The sequence below is a fragment of the Podarcis gaigeae genome (assembly GCF_964106915.1).
Source record: "Podarcis gaigeae genome assembly, chromosome: 8".
Taxonomy (NCBI): domain Eukaryota; kingdom Metazoa; phylum Chordata; class Lepidosauria; order Squamata; family Lacertidae; genus Podarcis; species Podarcis gaigeae.
Window position 1 is genome coordinate 7,753,714 of NC_139684.1, and position 21,780 is coordinate 7,775,493.

General features: G+C 49.3%; 1 protein-coding gene across 2 annotated transcripts in view; it reads left to right on the forward strand.

The window, feature by feature from the left end:
• The first annotated feature begins 3,004 nt into the window (after positions 1-3,004).
• SH2B3 (SH2B adaptor protein 3) overlaps positions 3,005-21,780 on the forward strand; it is a 67,242-nt gene continuing 48,466 nt past the window's right edge. Inside the window, exons 1-2 of one of the 2 annotated variants that reach the window (XM_083753278.1) lie at positions 3,005-3,603; positions 18,627-19,409. In XM_083753278.1, the coding sequence (XP_083609404.1) occupies positions 18,636-19,409 (774 nt within the window). In that variant the 5' untranslated portion in view covers positions 3,005-3,603; positions 18,627-18,635. Of the gene's footprint in view, positions 3,604-14,692; positions 14,877-18,626; positions 19,410-21,780 lie in introns of those variants that run through there. The other variant, XM_083753279.1, reaches the window with a different exon arrangement.

Below are 21,780 nucleotides of genomic sequence, written 5' to 3' on the forward strand. Positions count from 1 at the left end.
TTAAAGCCATGGTTTTCCCAGTAGTGATGTATGGAAGTGAGAGCTGGACCATAAAGAAGGCTGATCGCTGAAGGATTGATGCTTTTGAATTGTGGTGCTGGAGGAGACTCTTGAGAGTCCCATGGACTGCAAGAAGATCAAACCTCTCCATTCTTAAGGAAATCAGCCCTGAGTGCTCACCGGAAGGACAGATCCTGAAGCTGAGGCTCCAATACTTTGGCCACCTCATGAGAAGAGAAGACTCCCTGGAAAAGAGCCTGATGTTGGGAAAGATGGAGGGGAAAAAGGAGAAGGGGACGACAGAGGACGAGATGGTGCGACAGTGTTCTTGAGTTTGACCACACTGCGGGAGGCAGTGGAAGACAGGAGTGCCTGGCATGCTCTGGTCCATGGGGTTATGAAGAGTCGGACACGACTAAACGACTAAACAACAACAACAACTCTGACTGGTAGCATCTCTCCAGGGTTTTGGGCAGAGGACACACCTCGCCCTACCTGGACACGCCAGGGATCGAACCCAGAACCTTCTGCCTGCAAAGCAGGCGCTCTCTCATTGAGCTACAGCCTTACAGCCCTTCCCCTAACAAGAAGCTGCCTTAGTGGAGTTGTGAGAAGACGAACCATTTCTGGAACAAGGCATTTACCATCCCAGCTGCGATTTCATAAGGAAGCTGGTCCTGGAGGAAGAACTATGAGGGAAGGGACTCCATCAGCAAGGCCTTCTTCCACCTGCCTTGCCTCACCCTCCAGTCTCTGCTTCTCAATTTGTATTGCATTATTTTATGCACTGTGGCTTGCAGTTGTTTTATTGATTGTACTGTAAAGGTAAAGTACGGGCCAGTCTTGCCAGACTCCAGGGTTGTGCGCTCATCTCACTCTAGAGGCCGGGAGCCAGCGTTGTCCGCAGACACATCCGGGTCACGTGGCCAGCGTGACGAAGCTGCATCTGGCGAGCCAGCGCAGCACACGGAACACCGTTTACCTTCCCGCTGGTAAGCGGTCCCTATTTATCTACTTGCACTTAAGGGTGCTTTTGAACTGCTAGGTTGGCAGGCGCTGGGACCGAACGACGGGAGCGCACCCCGCTGCGGGGATGCGAACCGCCAACCATGCAATCGGCAAGTCCTAGGCGTTGAGATTGTACCCACAGCGCCACCCGCGTCCCGATTGTACTGTAGTTTCGAAATTATTTATTGTAATTGTTAAGAGTGGGTTTCTGTTTAATTTTTATATGCTGATGGCACTGTGGGTTAAACCACAGAGCCTAGGGCTTGCTGATCAGAAGGTCGGTGGTTCGAATGCCCGCAATGGAGTGAGCTCCCGTTGCTCGGTCCCTGCTCCTGCCAACCTAGCAGTTCGAAAGCATGTCAAGGTGCAAGTAGATAAATAGGTACCGCTCCGGCAGGAAGGTAAATGGCATTTCCATGCGCTGCTCTGGTTCTCCAGAAGCGGCTTAGTCATGCTGGCCACATGACCCGGAAGCTGTACGCCGGCTCCCTCGGCCAATAAAGCGAGATGAGGGCTGCAACCCCAGAGTCGGCCACGACTGGACCTAATGGTCAAGGGTCCCTTTACCTTTATTATTATTCTATACTATTCTAATGATTGTTAAATGTTACTTTATTTGATGTAGATTGCTTATTTTAAAGCTGTTTCTTCAGCTTGTAGTATTGTAAGATAGAAAGGCGGTATGCAAATTAAAAGTGATGATGGGTGATGATTTCAGGTCCCATGATAGCATTCTTGTCAGGTTGCCAGACATCCCCGTTTCCTAGGGACAGTCCCCGGATTTACAAATCAGTCCCCATATAAAATCCATTGAAGTTGAAAAGTGTCCCTGGATTCATTGGAAAAAAATCTGGTAACCTTACATTATTGGCAATTGTTAACACAAAAACTCAATCAGCGTTGCTGCAGGCAGCTGCTAGATCAGAATTAGCAACTCGTTGGAAAGATGCAAACTACATTGTCATACCACAAATAATAATAATAATAATAATAATAATAATAATAATAATAATAATAATAATTTTATCCTGCCCCTCTGACTAGGTTGCCCAGCCACTCTGGGTGGCTTCCGACCAGTGGCATCATAGAGTTTGGCACGCCACCCTCGACTGATGTGAGGCACAACCAAAAAAGGCCAGTTTTCAGTACGGTAATCTGGCAACTTTTCATCAACTTTATAAACAAACAGCAAAGCTTGCGCTGTCCTAGAGGTGATGCTTCATTCTGGAGGATGCATTCTTAATGTGGTAGAACTGGACTGAATTTCCCTTCTTTATCTCCTTATTTTACCCTCTCACTCTCCCCCCCCCCCCCCGCTCCTCTCTCCTGGACTCCCAGCCAGAAAAAGTAAAGGTCGCTCGCAAATAACTCTTCCCTTGGTTGATGTGACAAAAGGTTTTTATTCACGTTGTACGTTGCACATCTCTTTTATGTCTGTTAAAATTTCAGTTAAAATATTTTGAATGGGGAAAAAAGCAGCTGCCTTATCCTTCTTCAAGCTGCTGGTCCGCCCAGACTAGTATTGCTGACACTGACTGGCAGCATTCTCCAGGATTTCAGGTGCTAAGGACGGAACCCAGAGCCTTCTGCAAGCAAAGCTGCTGCCCTGCCACTGCGCTACACAACCCTTCCCCTAACAACAAGCTGCCTCATACCGGCCAGTTTTGTCAACACGGGCTGGCAGCGGTACTTTGGGGGGACTGGACCCGAGCTTTCTGCAAGCAAAGCAACTGCTCGGCCCTTTCCCTAACAAGAAGCTGCTTCATACGAAGTCCACCCAGACTGGTATTGCCGACACGGATGGGCAGCAGCACTTTGGGTTTTCAGATGCTGACGAGGGAACCCGAGCCTTCTGCTGCTGCTCTGCCATTGCGCCCTTCCTCCAACAAGGCGCTGCCTCATACGGAGCCCATCCAGACTAGTATTACCGACACGGGCCGGCAGACACTTGAACCGGGAGCCTTGTGTAGGCAGAGAGCTGGCAAGCAGGGGCGCGCGGGGAGCCCTGCGACCTCTCCAACTCCTGTGCGCTCTCGGCCGCTTCTCCGCGCTTTCTCCTCCGCCCCTGCGCGCCGTTTCCTGGCGAGGCGAAGAGCCGCCTCCGAGGGTGGGAAAGATGCGGGCCGGCGGAGCGGCGGCGGCTCGGCGGCCCTCCCGCTTACACAACCCCGGCCGCCTTCCGCTCTCGAGGACCGAAACTGGGCGCTAGAAAGTTTCCTTGCGCGCCCGGGCGCTTCTCGCCGAGCGCGCCAGAGCGCCAACTTCTCCCTCCGACGACGCGCCCCGAGGAGCCTTTCGCCGCCAGAGCGCGCGGCCGGCCCGGCTCTCCCGCGGCCCCCGAGGGGCGGCTCCTCCTTCCTTCCCGGACCCGGGCTGCCTTTTACATAACCGCCCGAAAAAGGCGTCGCCACCGCCGCCCGGGCGCCTGGAGGGGGCGAGGCGAGCTCGGTCCCTTCGCCGCCGCCGCCTTGTATCTCTCTCTCGACGAGGCGGACTCTCCTCGCTGCTGCTGCCGCCCCGGCGAGGGCTGTGGGCGGACGGGCGCCGGGCAAGGCGCACCATGGGCCACGGGACGAGCGCCGGCTTCTCCTACAGGTAAGGGGACCCCCAGCTTTCCGCCACTCCGCCTTTTTTCTTCCCTCGGAGCAGACCGCTCACCTAGCGCGCCTCTGCTCCGGGAAATACTTCGAATTTGGGTCTACTTGCTTGAGGACTATCTCTCCCCCCGCCCCATAAAAAGGACATCTTTTATTCAAAGTTGATTGCTTGGGGACAAAACACGAGCCCCCCCCCAAAAAAACCTGGGGTTTTCCCTTGTGCTGTAGTACAGAAAAAGAGTGCCCCTGAGCATGGACAGAGTGCCCATTCCTTAGTACTGAGGAGCTGTTGGCTCAGGATATGAAGGGGTGGGCAGGCTGAGCTGTGCCGTTTTAGCCAGCAGGCAGCATGGAAATGAGTCCTGATGGGAAAGCTACCCCTGTTGGATTTCTGACAGCTGGGTTTAGATGTGAAGAGCGCAGGATTTTTGCAACTGCTTTTCCCTGCTCTCCTGCGTACATTGGGGAATGGCTGTGATCTGCCATCTTGGCTGCCTCAATGCTTATTATTGTTATCATTAGTGTAGGAGCATTTATTATCCCCCCCAATTCACCCCAAGATTTTGGGGTGGTTACAACAACTAGAACATTTCATTTCACTTTTAATTTGTATACCGCCTTTCTGTATTGCTACGCGCAAGCAACAAAATATACAACAAAGAACACACCTTAGAACACACCTTAGAATAAAAATCGTAATAAAACGTAACTTTAAAGTGGGACAACTTATATTAAATGGAATACAGCGGTACCTCGGGTTACATACGCTTCAGGTTACATACGCTTCAAGTTACACACTCCGCTAACCCAGAAATAGTGCTTCATGTTAAGAACTTTGCTTCAGGATAAGAACAGAAATCGGGCTCCAGCGGTGTGGCGGCAGCAGGAGGCCCCATTAGCTAAAGTGGTACCTCAGGTTAAGAACAGTTTCAGGTTAAGAACGGACCTCCAGAACGAATTAAGTACTTAACCCGAGGTACCACTGTAATAGTCAATAACCTATTGGAATATAATAGCGCACAAATTAACTCTCGAAAAACATCAGCAAATGATAAACAGAAATTCACTCTTAATAATTACCAAACATCTGTAAGAATAACTGCAAGTTGCAAGGCATAACCGTCTGAAGGAACTTAAAATCGCAGAAATAAGGTGGGTTGTAGAAATAACCACATCTCAAATGCCAAAAGCCGGGGTCGAGAAGTGAATCTTCAGCGTTCACCGAAAGTTGTACAGTGATACCTCAGGTTAAGCACTTAATTCGTTCCAGAGGTCCGTACTTAACCTGAAACTGTTCTTAACCTGAAGCACCACTTTAGCTAATGGGGCCTCCTGCTGCTGCCACACCGCCGGAGCACGATTTCTGTTCTCATCCTGAAGCAAAGTACTTAACCCAAGGTAATATTTCTGGCTTAGCAGAGTCTGTAACCTGAAGCGTATGTAACCCGAGGTACCACTGTATGCTGGAATGAAAGTGTCAGACAGGCGCATCTCTGTGGGTAGGGAGCCCCACAGTTTAGGGGCTGCCACGGGGAATGCCCTCTCTCCCTGGGCCACCCAGCAACCCTGAAATTCTGATTGAGATGGAACTACCCAAAAGGGTGGTTTATCTTGGTACCTGAGAGGGTCTGTAGCAAGGTTACCAGATTATTTTTCAATGAATCTGGGGACACACTTCAACTTCAATGGATTCTGTATGGGGACTGGTTTGTAAATTTGGGGACTGTCGCTGGGAAACGGGGACGTCTGGTAACCGTAGGTGGTCTTTCAGGTGTTTGGGGCCTGAGTCATTGAGGGCTTTAAACACCAATGTGAGCACCTTGAATTGGGCCAGGAAACAAAACGGCAATCAGTTCAGCTATTTTACAAAGAGAGTTATATGAGATGTGAAAGCAACTCAGCCAGGAATCTGGCCGCTGGAATCTTGGACCAGTTGAATGTACAATCTCGTGCGTGGGAGACCTTCCCCAGACCCCCACCCCTTTTAAATATATGAACCTGCCACCCCTATTATTATTTATTAAAATAATATTTATTAAATTTTCCATTTTAACAACCCAATCAAACCACATCATATATTCCGAATTATGCATATTATTCAATAACCCAACAGATCAAATATTATGCCAAATTATAAAAAAAAAATTGGGGGACTTCACCATGGTCGGGGGGGGCGGGATCTGATCACCTCATACTTCTACTGCTTTTCATAATCATTCCCGATAGTTCCCATAAGCCATTCTGATGTTAATCCTCATTACAGTGGTACCTCGGGTTACATACGTTTCAGGTTACAGACTCCGCTAACCCAGAAATAGTACCTCAGGTTAAGATCTTTGCTTCAGGATGAGAACAGAAATCGGGCTCCGGTGGTGCGGTGGCAGTAGGAGGCCTGATTAGTTAAAGTGGTGCTTCAGGTTAAGAACAGTTTCAGGTTAAGAACGGACCTCTGGAACGAATTAAGGACTTAACCCGAGGTGCCGCTGTATTTTCCGCAGCCTCTGAGCTGTTCCGGCAAGCGAGATAGCTCAAAACAGTGTGTTTCTGTGTGATTTTTAAGTCCAAGATTCCCCTCCGTAGGTTCGCAGCATCTCTTCGCAGTCTGATGTTTTTGCCAAATCAGTCCAAAAATCTTCCCACAGCATGCAGATGCCCAGTTCGTTCAGTCCAGATAAAATCCGATCAGGGCATCTGCCCAATACTTTCCCCAGACCAGTTGTCATTCAGACATTATCCTTTCCTGGTAAGGGTTTTAGTTGAAAATCCAAACGTGAAATATTGAAGACTCACCTCCCCCTGACTAGGTAATTTGATTTAACAAGCTGGTCGGTATTTGAACCTGCCACCCCTAAGTTGGGGGGGGGTCCTCTCTCCCTGCTGCCTGGCATGGAGTGGCTTCCATGCACCTCGATGCAAAATGTGCTGCTGCTTTGAGGGTTGCCAGTTTGGGCCAGAGAACTTCTGCCTTTTTGATTGGGCAGCTAAAATAGAACACAAAAGACGGAGACACTTTCTTCTCTTAACTATTTCTCTCCATGCCTGGAAAACCTTTTGTCTGCTAGATTTCTGCATGTATAAAAGGTGAAAAGTTGGCAACTCTTAACCGCATGTGTGGCAAGAGAAATCTTACAGGTGTACAGTCTTGATTGGTGGTGGAGATGACACACATTTGGACAAAAGCAACGTTTTTTAAAGCCAGGCTATATAAATGGGCAGGAAAAAATAAATGCAACCAATACATAACTCATGCAATGTCAGCAAAATTTTAGTCTCTCAAATGGGTGTTCCCAGTTCCTTCATGTAGCCCCCCCCCCCACTGGGGCCCTTTGGTCATGAACATCATGAACACCCCGCCCCCCCTCAAATCTTCCCTGCCCCACTGCCAAATACGGTTGCAGCAACCCTTCCTCTTCAATGACTAGAAACTTGAAAAAAACACACCAAAAACCCCACAAACTACGTAAATTAAAGCTGAGAATGTCAAGCTTCTCTTTTCTATGTGCAATGCTAATGTGTGTGCTTTTGTGGAATTAGTCCAGCCATTAGTTTGCATTTGACCCATCTCTGAAAAACAGAAAGAAAAAAAGTGCTTCAGTTGTCAGTCATTTCCTGTGTCTCCCCTTGAACCCACTGAGAGATTCTTGAAAGTCTGTGTTCTGAGTGTATGTGGAAAAAAGAAGAATTGGTTGCTGTGATCCTTTGGCCTTTGCTAGACTGCCCTGGTGCAAAAGATGGCCAGTGGCTTTGCTATGCCTTTCAGGGCTGCAGGACAGAGAATGAATTTATCTCTCCACCCCCCACAATAAGCTGCGCGTACTGAAATTCTCCAGCCACAGGTGGCAAATCCGTCAATTTTGAGTTTCAACCGTTCTTTTTTTGTTGTTGCGATTTTTCTCTTTAGAAGTTGTCATGAAAATTCACCAGCTGTTTATTGTGAATCGTTCCTAATAACCAACATTTTAAAATGTAATTTTGCACCGCCTAGCATAATGCATTTTGGTGTTATTTCATTGCTATGGACGGTGTTAGGCAATCTTCCCCTTAGTATATATAAATTTGGAGAACTGCACCACAAAATTCAGAGAAGTGCAGATTTTGAAGGATGGCTGTGTTTTCTGGTTCAGGGTGATCCAAATCTCTCCCCCATTATCACTATTCCTCTTACACCCAATGCTACTCTTGTTAAGGATATTTTAAGTCAGCTTGTGACCCTCTCCAACCCAACAAACACAACGTGCTTTAACTGTATTATACAGGGGTCAGCAAACTTTTAAAGTCATGGGCCGGTCCACCCTTCCTCAGACCTTGTGGTGGGCCGAAGAAAAAAATGAACGAATTCCTATGCCCCACAAATAACCCAGAGATGCATTTTCAATAAAAGCACACGTTCTACTCATGTAAAAACACGCTGATTCCTGGACTGTCCACAGGCCAGATTTAGAAGGCGATCGGGCTGGATCCGGCCCCCGGGCCTTAGGTTGCCTACCCCTGGTCTGGACCTTGTTTATTAGTTTGGACCAGGGGTCAGCAACCTTTTCCAGCCGTGGGCCGGTCCACCGTCCCTCAGACCATGTGGGGGGCCGGACTATATTTTGAAGAAAAATAATGAACGAATTCCTATGCCCCACAAATAACCCAGAGATGCATTTTCAATAAAAGCATACATTCTACTCATGTAAAAACACCAGGCAGGCCCCACAAATAACCCAGAGATGCATTTTAAATAAAAGGAAACATTCAACTCATGTAAAAACACGCTGATTCCCGGACCGTCCGTGGGCCGGATTGAGAAGGCGATTGGGCCGGATCTGGCCCCCAGGCCTTAGTTTGCCTACCCATGGTTTAGATCTAAGAGGCAACAATATGCAATGCCCTTTTAGGGGGCAGAGGATGCCCTCTGCTTTGGAGAATAGTCTGCTAGTTGAGAGCCGATGAGCCCCATCATTATATATATTTAGGTGTCTGTCAGAAACCAGATTAATTAAGATTATGGGTTTGGTAGTTATTTTGCTGAAATTATGTATCTTCCGTGCGTGTGTAAACACCCACCCACCCCCAAGTTTAGCTTGCTTTTTGGTTTTCCGGATCACTTGCTAGAATCTGTAGCTCCTTAGGACAATCCTAGTGGCTGTGAAGAAAGAGAAGAATTAAATCAGAACGTGGAACCATACTCTTGGTGGTCAGTGAATCTGCCTCTTAATAATAATAGTGGTAGTAGTAACAGTCACAAAGCTGTTCATTTAACCTCTTCATTCTCGCATCTTTGGCCACATTGACTCATCTCGCTCTGTTCCTGCCATTGACATTTGGAAGCTCCTGGAGGGCATGGACTTTTTCTTTTAATTTGCAATTAATTTAGGGCCCAAGATATAGGGAGTGTTGTTCGTTTCCACACCACGCACCCACCCTATCAAGAACCTTGTGAGGCGGGTTAGGGCTGGAAGGCAATTTTCTGGGCCATTGTGGCTGAGCAGGGATTTGAACCCGGACCCTTGTGGTCCTAGACCAACACTCTAACCACTTAACACCACGTTACACCATGCTCTGTGAGAAAATACACTTCTGAATAAGCAAAAAGTGGAGCTGAAGGTTCATTAGACCGCTGAAATTAGGATTTCTGCCCCATATTGGAGCATTATGAGGATGCCTTATGAGGAACGGCTAAGGGAGCTGGGCATGTTTAGCCTGGAGAAGAGGAGGTTAAGGGGTGATATGATAGCCATGTTCAAATATATAAAAGGATGTCACATAGAGGAGGGAGAAAGGTTGTTTTCTGCTGCTCCAGAGAAGCGGACACGGAGCAGTGGATCCAAACTACAAGAAAGAAGATTAGGAAGAACTTCCTGACAGTAAGAGCTGTTTGACAGTGGAATTTGCGGCCAAGGAGTGTGGTGGAGTCTCCTTCTTTGGAGGTCTTGAAGCAGAGGCTTGACAACCATATGTCAGGAGTGCTCTGATGGTGTTTCCTGCTTGGCAGGGGGTTGGACTCGATGGCCCTGGTGGTCTCCTCCAACTCTATGATTCTATGATTCTATGATTTATCCTACCGCCCTCACCCCACAATATTCATATTGAGATGACACCACCTGTACAAGTGACAGGCCTCTACAGGTGCCAAGGGATTGCAGCAACCTGAGGCCAGGATTAGCTGTCAAGGAAACTGGAGAAGAGGCCTTGAATGCTCCTACGGAGGGAGGGGAGAGCTTGAGGGTGCAGGCAGGGAGAAAGGAGAATTGCTTTGAAGCAGTCTGATGCTCTCCTGACTGGGACTGATGGGAGCAGTTGTCCAAAACAACTGTCCCCTGGCCTGTTCCCAAAAGCAGCGTCTCATTATAGAGCAAGAAGTGTAAGGAGGTGTGCGTGAATCTGAATTTATGATATGGTTTATCTCTGTAGGTCATGGCATAAGATTGAAATAACTCTAATACGACATGAGACCATCCAAAGATGAGCTTTGGTGACTATGGAACCAGCCAGATTCCAACCCCCTGCTGAAAGCCATTCAGGAATATCCACACACATCTGATTTAATGATTAACACATGCAAATTTAGCTGTCAGGTAAATACAGTCGTACCTTGGCTCCCAAACGCCTTGGTACTCGGACATAGGGCTGGATTGACGTACAGTGGTACCTCAGGATGCGAACAGGATCCGTTCCGGAGCCCCATTCGCATCCTGAAGCAAACGCAACCCGAGTCGGCGCATGCGCAGGTTGCAATTCACTGCTTCCGCACATGCACGTGACATCATTTTGACCATCTGCGCATGCGCGAGCGGCAAAACCCGGAAGTAATGCGTTCTGTTACTTCCGGGTCGCCGCGGAGCACAACCCGAAAGCGCTCAACCTGAAGCAACTTCAACCCGAGGTATGACTGTATAAGCTAAACAAGCTATAGCTTAGGGCCCCACTCTCTTGGGGGCCCCCAGAAAATTTAAAGGGGGAAAAAACTGAATGTAGATTTGGAAAATATACGATAAAAAACAAAGAAATTAAAACCTACATACAGCAACAGTGGCAAATGGCTTTAGATACATATTAGGTCCATCAATTACCATATAGCGTACATTCAACACAAAAAAGGGACGCGGGTGGCGCTGTGGTCTAAACCACTGAGCCTAGGGCTTGCCGATCAGGAGGTCGGCAGTTCGAATCCCCGCAATGGGGTGAACTCCCATTGCTCAGTCCCATCACCTGCCAACCTAGCAGTTCGAAAGCACGTCAAAGTGCAAGTAGATAAATAGGTACCGCTCCGGCGGGAAGGTAAATGGCATTTCCATGCGCTACTCTGGTTCGCTAGAAGCAGCTTAGTCATGCTGGCCACATGACCCGGAAGCTGTATGCTGGCTCCCTCGGCCAATAAAACAAGATGAGCGCCACAACCCCAGAGTCGGTCACGACTGGACCTAATGGTCAGGGGTCCCTTTAACACAAAACAAAAAACAGCACAACACAAAAAAACAGCAACAATTTGTTGTTGACAAAGGACAGCTGGACATATAAAGGGCCCCATTACCTTCAGTAGCTTAGGGCCTCATCTGGCCGTGCTCGGACGTTTTGGCTCCTGAACGCCACAAACCCGGAAGTGAGTGTTCCGATTTGCAAACGTTCTTTGGAACCCAAACATCCAACGGGCTTCTGCGGCTTCCAATTGGCTGCAGGAACTTCCTGCGGCTTCCAATTGGCTGCAGGAACTTCCTGCAGCCAATCAGAAGCTGCGCTTTCGTTTCCAAACATTTTGGAATTCGAATGGACTTCCAGAACGGATTCCATTTGACTCTCAAGGTACGACTGCACTCAGCTCCTCATCCATCCACACAATAGTAAAGTGATGTAAAGGAAGTGAAACAAAGACGCCTAGTTTCAGGTAATCACTCACTATCAGCCATTCTTCACTAAGATGGGCGAGGTGAGAACCAGGGCAGGAAATTCCAGAGGTATCTATGGAAATCATAGAAATTTCACAATTCGCTCCCCTCTCCACTGGCATGCCTTGGCAAAAAGGGTATTAAAAAATAGATGCAAATATTAATTGGGCTCTCCTAGCTCCAACAGCACAGAATTTATTCAGCGCGCCTCTGGTTTGCTTTAAGGACAGGTATACTTTCTTTTCTCCTCCTCATAGTGTGGGTTTATAGCAAAATTGTCATGTCCATTCTTCTGTAGGCTTTTAGAATCTTTCACTCCTTAATCAAGGTGTGTTAGATATTGTTATATGCTACCTGCTTTAGACTATAACTTTGCTGTCTAAAGCAACGTTTTTATATATTCTGTCCTTCCTATTTTTTGTAACAAACCAAGCCTTTTTTATTTCTTCGTGTGAGAGCTTCTTGTGGGCATAAGATTGTTGACATACACACCCATAAACAAGCACACATCATAACTCCAGCAAAAGATCCTAAATCTCTCAGCAGTGTGTATAAGAATATACACCTGAGTGCTGGCTGCGTACCTGGGAGTCCAGGTACACACTCGTAACAACGATGTCTCTTGGGCTAAGAGGGCCCCTACCATTAAGCCGAGTGAGGCAGCAGCCTTGGTTAGCTGATTTGGGGTATTCCCAAAGGGCAGCAAATTATTAGCTAGCCGATTTATTACCAGCTGGGGCTGATGGGAGCTGTGGTCAATAGACCCTCCCCCTCAATCATATTAGCCTCATCTCCTTATAAAGGCCTCTGAGCTAAGGGCTACCACTGCATCTCACAGCACAACAGAAATGTTGGTGGTTGTGAAATAACCATCGCAACTCATAGCTACGGACAGCCTTACCCTCCACGAATTGTGGAATATATCAAGTGAAGCGTCTCCTCCTTCTGTTCTTTCTGCCTGCTGGAAAAGTCACTGTGGGCAGAGCGGGTCAGGATGAGACCGGGTGTGCCTCCCTCTGGGATTATGCATTCCAGATCATTGGTAATTGGTTTCAAACTTCATATGTGGGTGGGGATTGTAGTGCATAAATGCAAAAAATAAAATAAAATTATAAGTGGGGTGGGACAATGCTAGAACTCATTTAACTTGCGCTCGTTGCTAGTTTATTTATGGCTCAACACTTTAAAACTTTTAAAAAATGTTTTTATTATTATTGACTAGGTTTGTGGGTAAGAAGAGCGGTCTTTGGATAATCTCTGCAGTTGGGTTTGCGATTTTGGTGCCTTCCCCCACCCGAGACACTTTCCCCCCCTCATTCTGGTCATATGAGAGCAGAGCGGACGGGGTTTCTCAAAGTCTTATTTGTCTGGAATGTCCTCAGTGGGTTGCAGGTTAAAATGAAAGATCGTCTCCCTTTTCTCCGCCCATCCCCCTGGGAGCTGATGCCATATCTGGATAACATCCAAGAGGATCATCTGTGAGGGATTTGCCTCGGCCTTTTTGAAGTTGCAGAGCCTCTTGTTGCGACTTGCTGGTATCATATGCCGGGAAGATTAAGGATGGATACAGAGGGCCGTGGCTCGCAATTCCGGAGGACCGTAAGAAGTCCAGAGCCAGGGTTCCTGTGTCCAAGTCCGATACGCTAACCATGACAGCTAAATGGAACCTCCATAGCCCAAGGCAATGTACCTCTGACTATCAAATGCTGAGCAGAAACAGCAAGGGGAGGGGTTTGGAAGGCTGCTTAGTGCTACCAAAATTAACAGGCCAGTGTTAAAAATATTAAAAACTTTGTAGAATGCCTGCAGATTGAGAGGCTGCAAACAGGCATATTTCACCAATCAACAATGGTATTGCGTGTTCTCCAAATTCAATACAAATACAGTCGTACCTTGGAAGTCGAACGGAATCCTCCTGCAGCCAATTGGAAGCCCCGTCGGAAATTCGGCTTCGAAAAATAGTTTGCAAACCGGAACAGTTACTTCTGGGTTTGCAGTGTTCGGGAGCCAAAACGTTCGAGAACTAAGCTGTTCGTAAACCAAGGTACGACTGTAATGACGAATTTTTGTTAGTAGTGAGGGGCCTTTTATGAAAAGGTGTGTGTGCATGAACATACGCACACTTTGGGGGAAACTTTCAGTGTCCTGTCGTGAACTTCCACGATACACCTTTCCCTACTTTTCCTTGCAAGGTCAGCATTTATTTTTCCAATCTCTTGGCTGAAAGCCAGCTAAGTGTGTGAGCGACAGAATCCTGGATGTGGTTGTTTGCGGTGCCCAGCTTGGCTGCATTCTGGGGGATGGGTTGGTGTTTCTCAGAAGTTTGTTGGCGGTTCTCCGAGTAGATCAGGAACGGTGGGCATCTTGTGTTTCAAGTTTTGTGCTCAGCCAGAGGTTTGGGTTGGGGAGCTGGCGCACACAGAGCGATGGCGAGACATAGCAGGCCTGGCCAGTGTGCACTTTGTGGCTTCCCATCACCGTCCACAATGCCAAGATGTTCTGTGGCAGACCCGTCTCTGTGGAAAGGGTTCCCTCAGCGTGGAAACAAGGGAGGGAGCCAATTTCTTTCCTTCTGTACACTCCTGTTCGGTTCTGTTTTCTGGTTCTGCTTGTCGTCCTCCTTTCCCTCTCATCTTTCTTCTGCCATTGCTCTTTCAAAATCTTTTCCTCTCCCAAAGATTGTTGCGGTGCTGCAGATGCAACCCATTCTAGGTCAGACCTCACGATCCTATTGCGGCTTGAACATCTCTCACTGAAGACTAGTGAGCTACTGAATATCTTCCTATATACATTAAAATGTAATGCTGTCATCACACAGCCTCCGTCAAAGGATTTCTAATTGCATGGGGCAAGAAGGGGAGGCTCTAGGGGAGGTTAATTGGGGGGGAATAGAAGGGTGGCTGGCGGGGGGAACAGGCAGCCCTACAGCTGTACAGTGTGTGTGTGTTTTGTATATATGTTTGCCTCTTTCATGCACTCCCTGTGTGCCAAGGGAGGGGTTCTCATTGAGAACCCAACTGCCCCAGAATTTCAGACCTCCCTGCTCTTCAGGAGCACGAAATATGCTTCCCCCTGCCTCCATCTGAGCAGCACGTCAACTTCCCCAGTCTAAAAAGGAGGAGAAGCTGGGAGTGGACTTCCTCCTATAGTGCTCGCTAGAAAAAGCCATTGTGTGTTTTTTTATTTTATTCGGCTGGCAGAAGGGGGAATCTTCCAAGCGCTTCTATTTCGGTGTTGCGCGGCTGCCGTTGCCGCATGTCAACGCTGCCCTTCCTAGTGCGTGACCGGGAACTCTGCGCACACAAGTGGGGGGGGGGTCCCTCCACTTTCGCACCAGGAGCTTTCCTTCCCAAATGGGTGGGTCTCCCCCTCCGGCCACAGGTGCCAGTCTGCCACCTGCAAGGTAACGGTGCACATCTTGTGTCGATTTGGGGCGGGGTCCTTCCTTTACTTTCTCTGCTGCGCTGGAGTGCGGGGGAAGCCCCTTCCTGAAATTGCGCTTGCTGTTTTGCAATTTTTGGCTGTGTCACTAGGAGGGGGGGGGTTTCCACCGCCGGGTGGGCTATTTACAGTGTGTTGTTAAGACAATCCTGGCTTTAAAACAGGAGTTTCTACAAAGCTGCCATATCCAGTTGCGCTGATAACGTAGTTGTCCGATGGGAAGGAAAACCCAAATATGGCACCTCTCCTTTGGAAGAGGGACGACCAATTGTTGTTGTTGTTGTTTTGCAGGGCAAGGGGTATTGTGGTGCTTGGGGGTTCCTCCTGTTTAACTACGACCGCTGGATCCCACCTACCCACACTCTCTCCCCTACCCCCACCCGTTTCCCAGTGACCACTGGAAAGTTTGAGGTGAAGCACGAGGCCTGGTGTGTGGAAACGAGAGCAGTTGCTGAGTCATCCACAGGCTGGTCTCGCTGATAGACCCAGCAGGCGGGGGCCCGGCTGGGGGGCAAAGAGCTCAGGCACCCGACCAGCAGCGGAGCACGTTTGCGTGCCTTTCTGGGTTCCGGATCCGGAGCGGATTGGAGGCTTCTGGCGTTGGCTTCCAAGTTCTGCCGGCTCTTCTGGGCCGGGTGGCTCGCCCCGCCTGGGGTTCGGCCGCCCAGAATCGTGGCGGCGTGGTATCTGTGGGGGTCCTCTCAGCCACGTGGTGCCCCTGCTTCTTCCTTTCGTTTGTTCTGACCAAGGGCATGTGAAGTCACCAGCAGCGTAAGAAAGGATCCTGGTATCTCCTTTGCTCCAGCTCCCGGCCTGCTGCAGCTAACTCTCTCCTCGCTTTGCCCATTATCGAGACCCCTGCTTCTCAGATCTCTGCCTGCTATGTCTTCCTGTCCCCCACCCACTCTGACCCCTGGGATGTCTTGCCACTCAGGCCTGCTCTTGACACATGCCAGACCCCGGCGGCTTTCCTCTTCCCGGGCGTGCTCCCAAAATGTCGCACGGCTCGCGTTTTGTGACTGACCCTTTCCCCCTAGGAAAGTTCCCGGCCGATCTGAAATCGCAACCCATGCAGCCGCTGGGTGCTCCGTGCAGCAGCCCATTGCGAGTGTGTGATTGTTAAAGAAAGCGTGCAATCTGGGCGAGCTGTGAATCAGAAGCGGGGAACCTTTTTCAGCCTCCTGGGGAAAGTGGGGGTGCCAGGGGGCCCCTGTCTGGCAGTGGTTGGTGGAGCTAGACTCAGAAGTTGGCATAGCTACTTCTGCAGTGGGCAGAACGCTGCCGTTTACAAGACTTGGATTGTGATCATTATTTAAAGGACCCTCTCTCTGCCAGCAAACTTTCCTCGAGAGGCGTTCCCGTCAGTTTGCCTTTAAATTGCAAGCATGGGTTTTCTCGAGGGAGTCTCGAGCCTGCCTGCGAAGAGAGGCCTGCCCATGTGCTGCGGACTGGGGCGGGCAACGAACGCGCTTCCTGCTTTGCGCTGCAACGCTAAAAACACTTTTGCAGGATGAGGAGAGGGGCTTGCTGGAAGGGCGTCACGCTCTAGGGCCAAGCGGGCTGCGAAATCCCATGCCTTTGTGTAGAGAGAGGCCTTTGAGAGAGCGCTGGACTTCCTTGCACAAACCTGGGGCCGGCCTTACCATTAGGTAGAGATGAGGTTGCCTGCCTCAGGCAGCAGGTGCTTAGAGGCTGCGAATGAGGCGCTGGAGGGACAGAGGAGTGCTTACCGGTATATGCCTCAGAGCATGCCTGCCCTGCTAAGCTAGCCTGGTACCCTCAGGTGCACTGCAGTGCAGGATATCTTCCCATTGCAAAGTGTGGAACTAAGACCACACTCACAGCACTCATTCAAAGCACTATAATACCACGTTAAACAGTCACGGTTCCAGTTTCAGAGTTCAGGGACGCATCCCAGCCCTCAAGGAGAATGCAAACCAGGACCACAAGCTTGTGTTGCTGGGAGAGTGTCTTGCCTGGGGAGAAGCCCTGAGGGTCAGATCCAGAGGCTTGCAGGGCCACCTGTGGCCCTGTGTGGAAGGTTCCCCACCCCTCCCATATGGGTGGTGGAGCAGATACTTGGAAACGTAGCATGTCCATTCCTATTCCTTGGAAGAACCTGGTCTGTGTGCAAAACCAGGGGGTGGGGGTGGTCAGGGGGCTGCTGTGGTGGCTAGATGTGGAGTCTGATAGCCAGGAACAACCTTCTCCTATAGATCAGGAGATCTATATTGCAGTTTTTAAGGCTATACATTTACAACCACATGCATTTATTGCATTTTAATATTGCTGTGTTGTCTCTTCCCTAACCTTCTCCTCAGAACAACCCTGCGAGGTAGGTCCAGCTGAGCCATAATAATAATATTTTATTTATACCCCACCCTCCCCAGCCAAGGCCGGGCTCAGAGCGGCTTACAAGCAATAATAAAAACAAGTTGAATGATTACAACTTAAAAGCAAAATTAAAATACAACATTAAAATATTGAAATATTAAAATGTAGCCTCATTGCAGGAGGAGAAGGAAAGGAAAAAAGAAATAGAGGGAGGGAATCAAACTGATTCTAAGCCAAAGGCCAGGCGGAACAACTCTGTCTTACAGGCCCTGTGGAAAGAAATCAGATCCCGCAGGGCCCTGGTCTCATGAGACAGAGCGTTCCACCAGGCCGGAGCCAGTGTTGAGAAGGCCCTGGCTCTGGTTGAAGCCAATCTAACTTCCTTAGGGCCTGGGACCTCTAGGGTGTTGCTATTTATGGACCTTGAGGCTGTCCATGGGGCATACCAGGAGAGGCGATCCCGTAGGTACGAGGGTCCTAGGCCGTGAAGGGCTTTAAAGGTCAAAAGCAACCCCTTAAATCTGACCCTGTACTCCACCGGGAGCCAGTGCAGTTTGAAAAGCACTGGGTGAATATGCTCCCGTGGCAGAGACACCGTGAGGAGCCTCGCTGCAGCATTCTGCACCCGCTGGAGTTTCTGGGACAGCTTCAAGGGCAGCCCCGCGTAGAGCAAATTACAGTAGTCAAGCCTGGAGATGACCATCGCATGGTTCACTGTGGCCAGGTCGGGGCGGTTGCCCTTGAGCTGACCTTGGAACCTGGATCTCTCCGAATCCTAACCAGACACCCTTTCCACTCAGTTTCACTAGCTAAATAAGAGGTTTGGGGTTTAAAATGTCATTGAAAGACAATGCAGGGATGTTCTTGTTCTTGGGGGACGCAAGAAACCAATCAGCTCGCTTTTGTAAACCACTTTGAGTTTCCTTTCTTCTTCTTTTTGCAATCAGACAGTGTGTAAATCTTACGAAATAAATAAAATAAATGGAAACTCTCCTGAGGGGAAATCTCTTGAAATTGACCCGTATACAGTGGTACCTCAGATTACAGACGCTTCAGGTTACAGACGCTTCAGGTTACAGACTCCGCTAACCCAGAAATAGTACCTCGGCTTAAGAACTTTGCTTCAGGATGAGAACAGAAATCGGGCTCTGGCGGCGGCGGGAGGCCCCATTAGCTAAAGTGGTGTCTCAGGTTAAGAACAGTTTCAGGTTAAGAACGGACCTCCGGAACGAATTAAGTATGTAACCAGAGGTACCACTGTAGTCAGAACCGGCAGTGTCTATGAATTCAAGTCCATTGTTGCTCCTGTGGCATTATTACTCGTATGACTACGTTTGCCATTCATTCCTATTGCGGTTGTGTTCTCGTTTTTCCGCAGTGCCCCCAAATGTTTCCGGCCCCTGTGATGAACGGGCTCCCTGCCCCTCCAGGCGACCCCGCGCACCCCGGCGGCTGGAATGAGTTTTGCGAGCACCATGCCATCTCCACTGCCAGAGAGCTGGCCCGCAAGTACCTCCTCTTTGTCAGCGAGAACCCGCAGCACGAAGTCCTGGCGGCCGAGAACTTCTCCCTCCAGTTTGCCGACCTTTTCCAGCAGTACTTCCGCAACGAGGTGAAGTATGGCTTCGCCATGAACCGGTTCCGCATTCTCCCCTTCAGCAGGGTGCGGGATTACCGGGAGACCGGCCGGAAGCAGCCGGGGGGCTCCCTCGGGGGCGTCGTGGCCAAAGCCGAAGTGGAGCTGGCTGACCAGGCCGCCAGGGGCCCGGAGGCCCACCCCCGATGCCTGACCAAGGCCTGGAGCTCGGAGGACCTTGCAGGAACGGCTTCCCCCTTGGCCGCAAGGAGACCCTTTTCCCTGGACCGCTTGAGGAGGAGTTGGCGCAGCTTTTTCCGCAGGAGGTCCTTGGAGCCGGCCCCCGGAGGAGGGGAGATATTGGACTCCGTTTCAAAGCCTGGCCTTGCCCGGAAGTTCTTCCCGTGGGCCCTTTCGCAAGACCCCTCTTCTCAGATTCAGAAAGAGGGCAGTCTGAAATACTGGATGGTGACCGAGGCTACGATGGACAGCGGAGCTTGCTGGCAGAGGTGCCGGCTGGTTTTGCGGAGAGCGGGGGCTTTGGACAACGACGATTACATCCTGGAGGTCTTTGATCCCCCCAAGGTGAGTGAAGGGAGCCGTTCCCAGAGGCCTGTCTCTCTGTCTCAATACTTGTTGCGGTTTTGGTTGCCTTGGGCAAGCTGTTTGCTGCCCTGAATCACAACTGTGCCTTTTTCCCAGTAAGCAGAATTTGTCTCTTCCTGCATTTTCATTCATCCTCATGGCAAGAACCACTGTGCTGGGCCATTTTGCTCAGGGGCTTTGTCTCTTTCCTACGGCACACAATTATATTTCCAGAGTCCTACTGCTAGTAGAGGGCAAGGGCTTGCTTTACATTAGGCATAGACAAACTCCAGCCCTCCAGATGTTTGGGACTACAATTCCCATCATCCCTGACCACCAGGATGATGGGATTTGTAGTCCCAGACTACAAATCCTATGCCTGCCTTAGATGACTATGTGCTTAGAGAAATTCACAGGGAAGGAGCAGCTAATCAAGAGCAGGGCCATTGTCACGGCTTGGCATGGTGAGGTATCTGTCCAAATGGTTTGTTGTCGTGCTGGCACTTTGCGTGTGGGAAAGGAGACCCATTTTTGTGTGAATCTTCTACTAGAATGGTGTTGTTGTTGTTTACGTTTTCTAGACTGGTGAGAAGGACCTGGTTAAACGGTGCTTGCCCTAGTGAAAGTAGTGATCATCATTTTCCCAAGGGAGGTGGGTTTACTGAAAGTGAAACTGAGCTGGGGATGTTGGTGGGGAGATGTTTTGTCTCGAGGTCTAAGCATAGATGTGGGGAAGACTTTGCCTCCCCCACCAGGCCCTTTTTCAGTTGTGCATTCATGGTGGTTTTGAGGCTGCAAAATGCAATCCCACTTTCGGTGCAGTTTTGCAACTGCAAGAAAGTTTGGGGGTGCTTTGATTTTAATTGGCATGTGTCTCGCCAAACCAAAAATGAGCAAGGGGGTGGTGTGACTCCCCTATAAAGAAAGGTTGCAGACTTGGAGACGTTTTAGTTTCGAGAAAAGGAAAATAAGAGCTGCCATTATAGACGTTTATGGAGAAAATTGGCCTAGGAGAGTTTTCATCCTGTCGTAACACAGGAATTTGTTGACATCCGGTGATGCCGAATGTTGGAGGAGCCAGATAAAAGGAATATGTTATTTACACAGCCCACAGTTTTGTTCTTTATAAATGTTTTTATTTACAGTGGTGCCCCGCAAGACAAACACCTCGCAAGACGAAAAACCCGCTAGACGAAAGGGTTTTCCGTTTTTCGATGCGCTTCGCAAGACGAATTCCCCTATGGGGTTTCTTCGCAAGACGAAAAAAATCTTGCATCCCCCACGGTTTCCCCCCCCGCTTTTTTCGCCCTTTTCTTAAGCCGCTAAGCTGCTTATCAGCTGTTCCGCTGGAAGCCGCTTGACAGCTGTAGCGCTAATCCGCTAAGCTGCCAATGGGCTTGCTTCGCAAGACGAAAAAACCGCTATACAAAGAGCCTCACGGAACGGATTAATTTCGTCTTGCGAGGCACCACTGTATTTTCAAAATTGCAAAAAAGCATAAAGATCAACATAATGTAATATTTGGCTTGGCAAACATACAATCGTGTCCATCAACTTATTCCAAAAGGTCTCCCACATCCTTCCATGTGTGTTTGGTGGTTTTCTCCGATGATCTTCGTCTCTTATAGCCTGTGAATGGCTACCAGGAGCTACAGAGTGATAAACGATCAGATTTTCCTTGTGCTACTCATATGTCAGTTTTCCTGCCAATGCTACCATACAGAATCGAGTACAGTTGTACCTTTGTTTTCAAACTGCTTAGTTCTCGAACATTTTGGCTCCCGAACGCCGCAAACCCGGAAGTGACTGTTCTGGTTAGTGAACTATTTTTGGAAGCCGAACGTCCAACAGGACTTCCGCGGCTTCTGATTGGCTGCAGGAGCTTTCTGCAGCCAATCAGAAGCCACGCTTTGGTTTCTGAACGTTTTGGAAGTCAAACGGACTTCCGGAATGGATTCCGTTCGACTTCCAAGGTATGACTGTATACCAAGATTCAGTATTTGCCAATTTCCAGCACCTAGCAACTTCCAGACACGCTGTAGGTAGCAGAAGGTGCAGCTGGCCTTTATTGGCGAATATCCGGCCAGGTTTTCCCTGTGTCCCTGGCAGCACCAGCGCAAGGGATAGAGAGAGGGGCACACAGGTAGGTTGTCCGTATTTCATTAAAGACTTTAGACGAGGGTGGTCCAATGCATGGCCCTCTGCAACATACGATGCCCCCCCCAGCCCTTGTCCTGCCTTCCCAAAGCCAGGTAAATGAGGTGTTGGGCTTTGAGAAGGAAGAAGAAGAAGAGTTTGGATTTGATATCCCGCTTTATCACTACCCTAAGGAGTCTCAAAGGGACGCGGGTGGCGCTGCGGGTTAAACCAC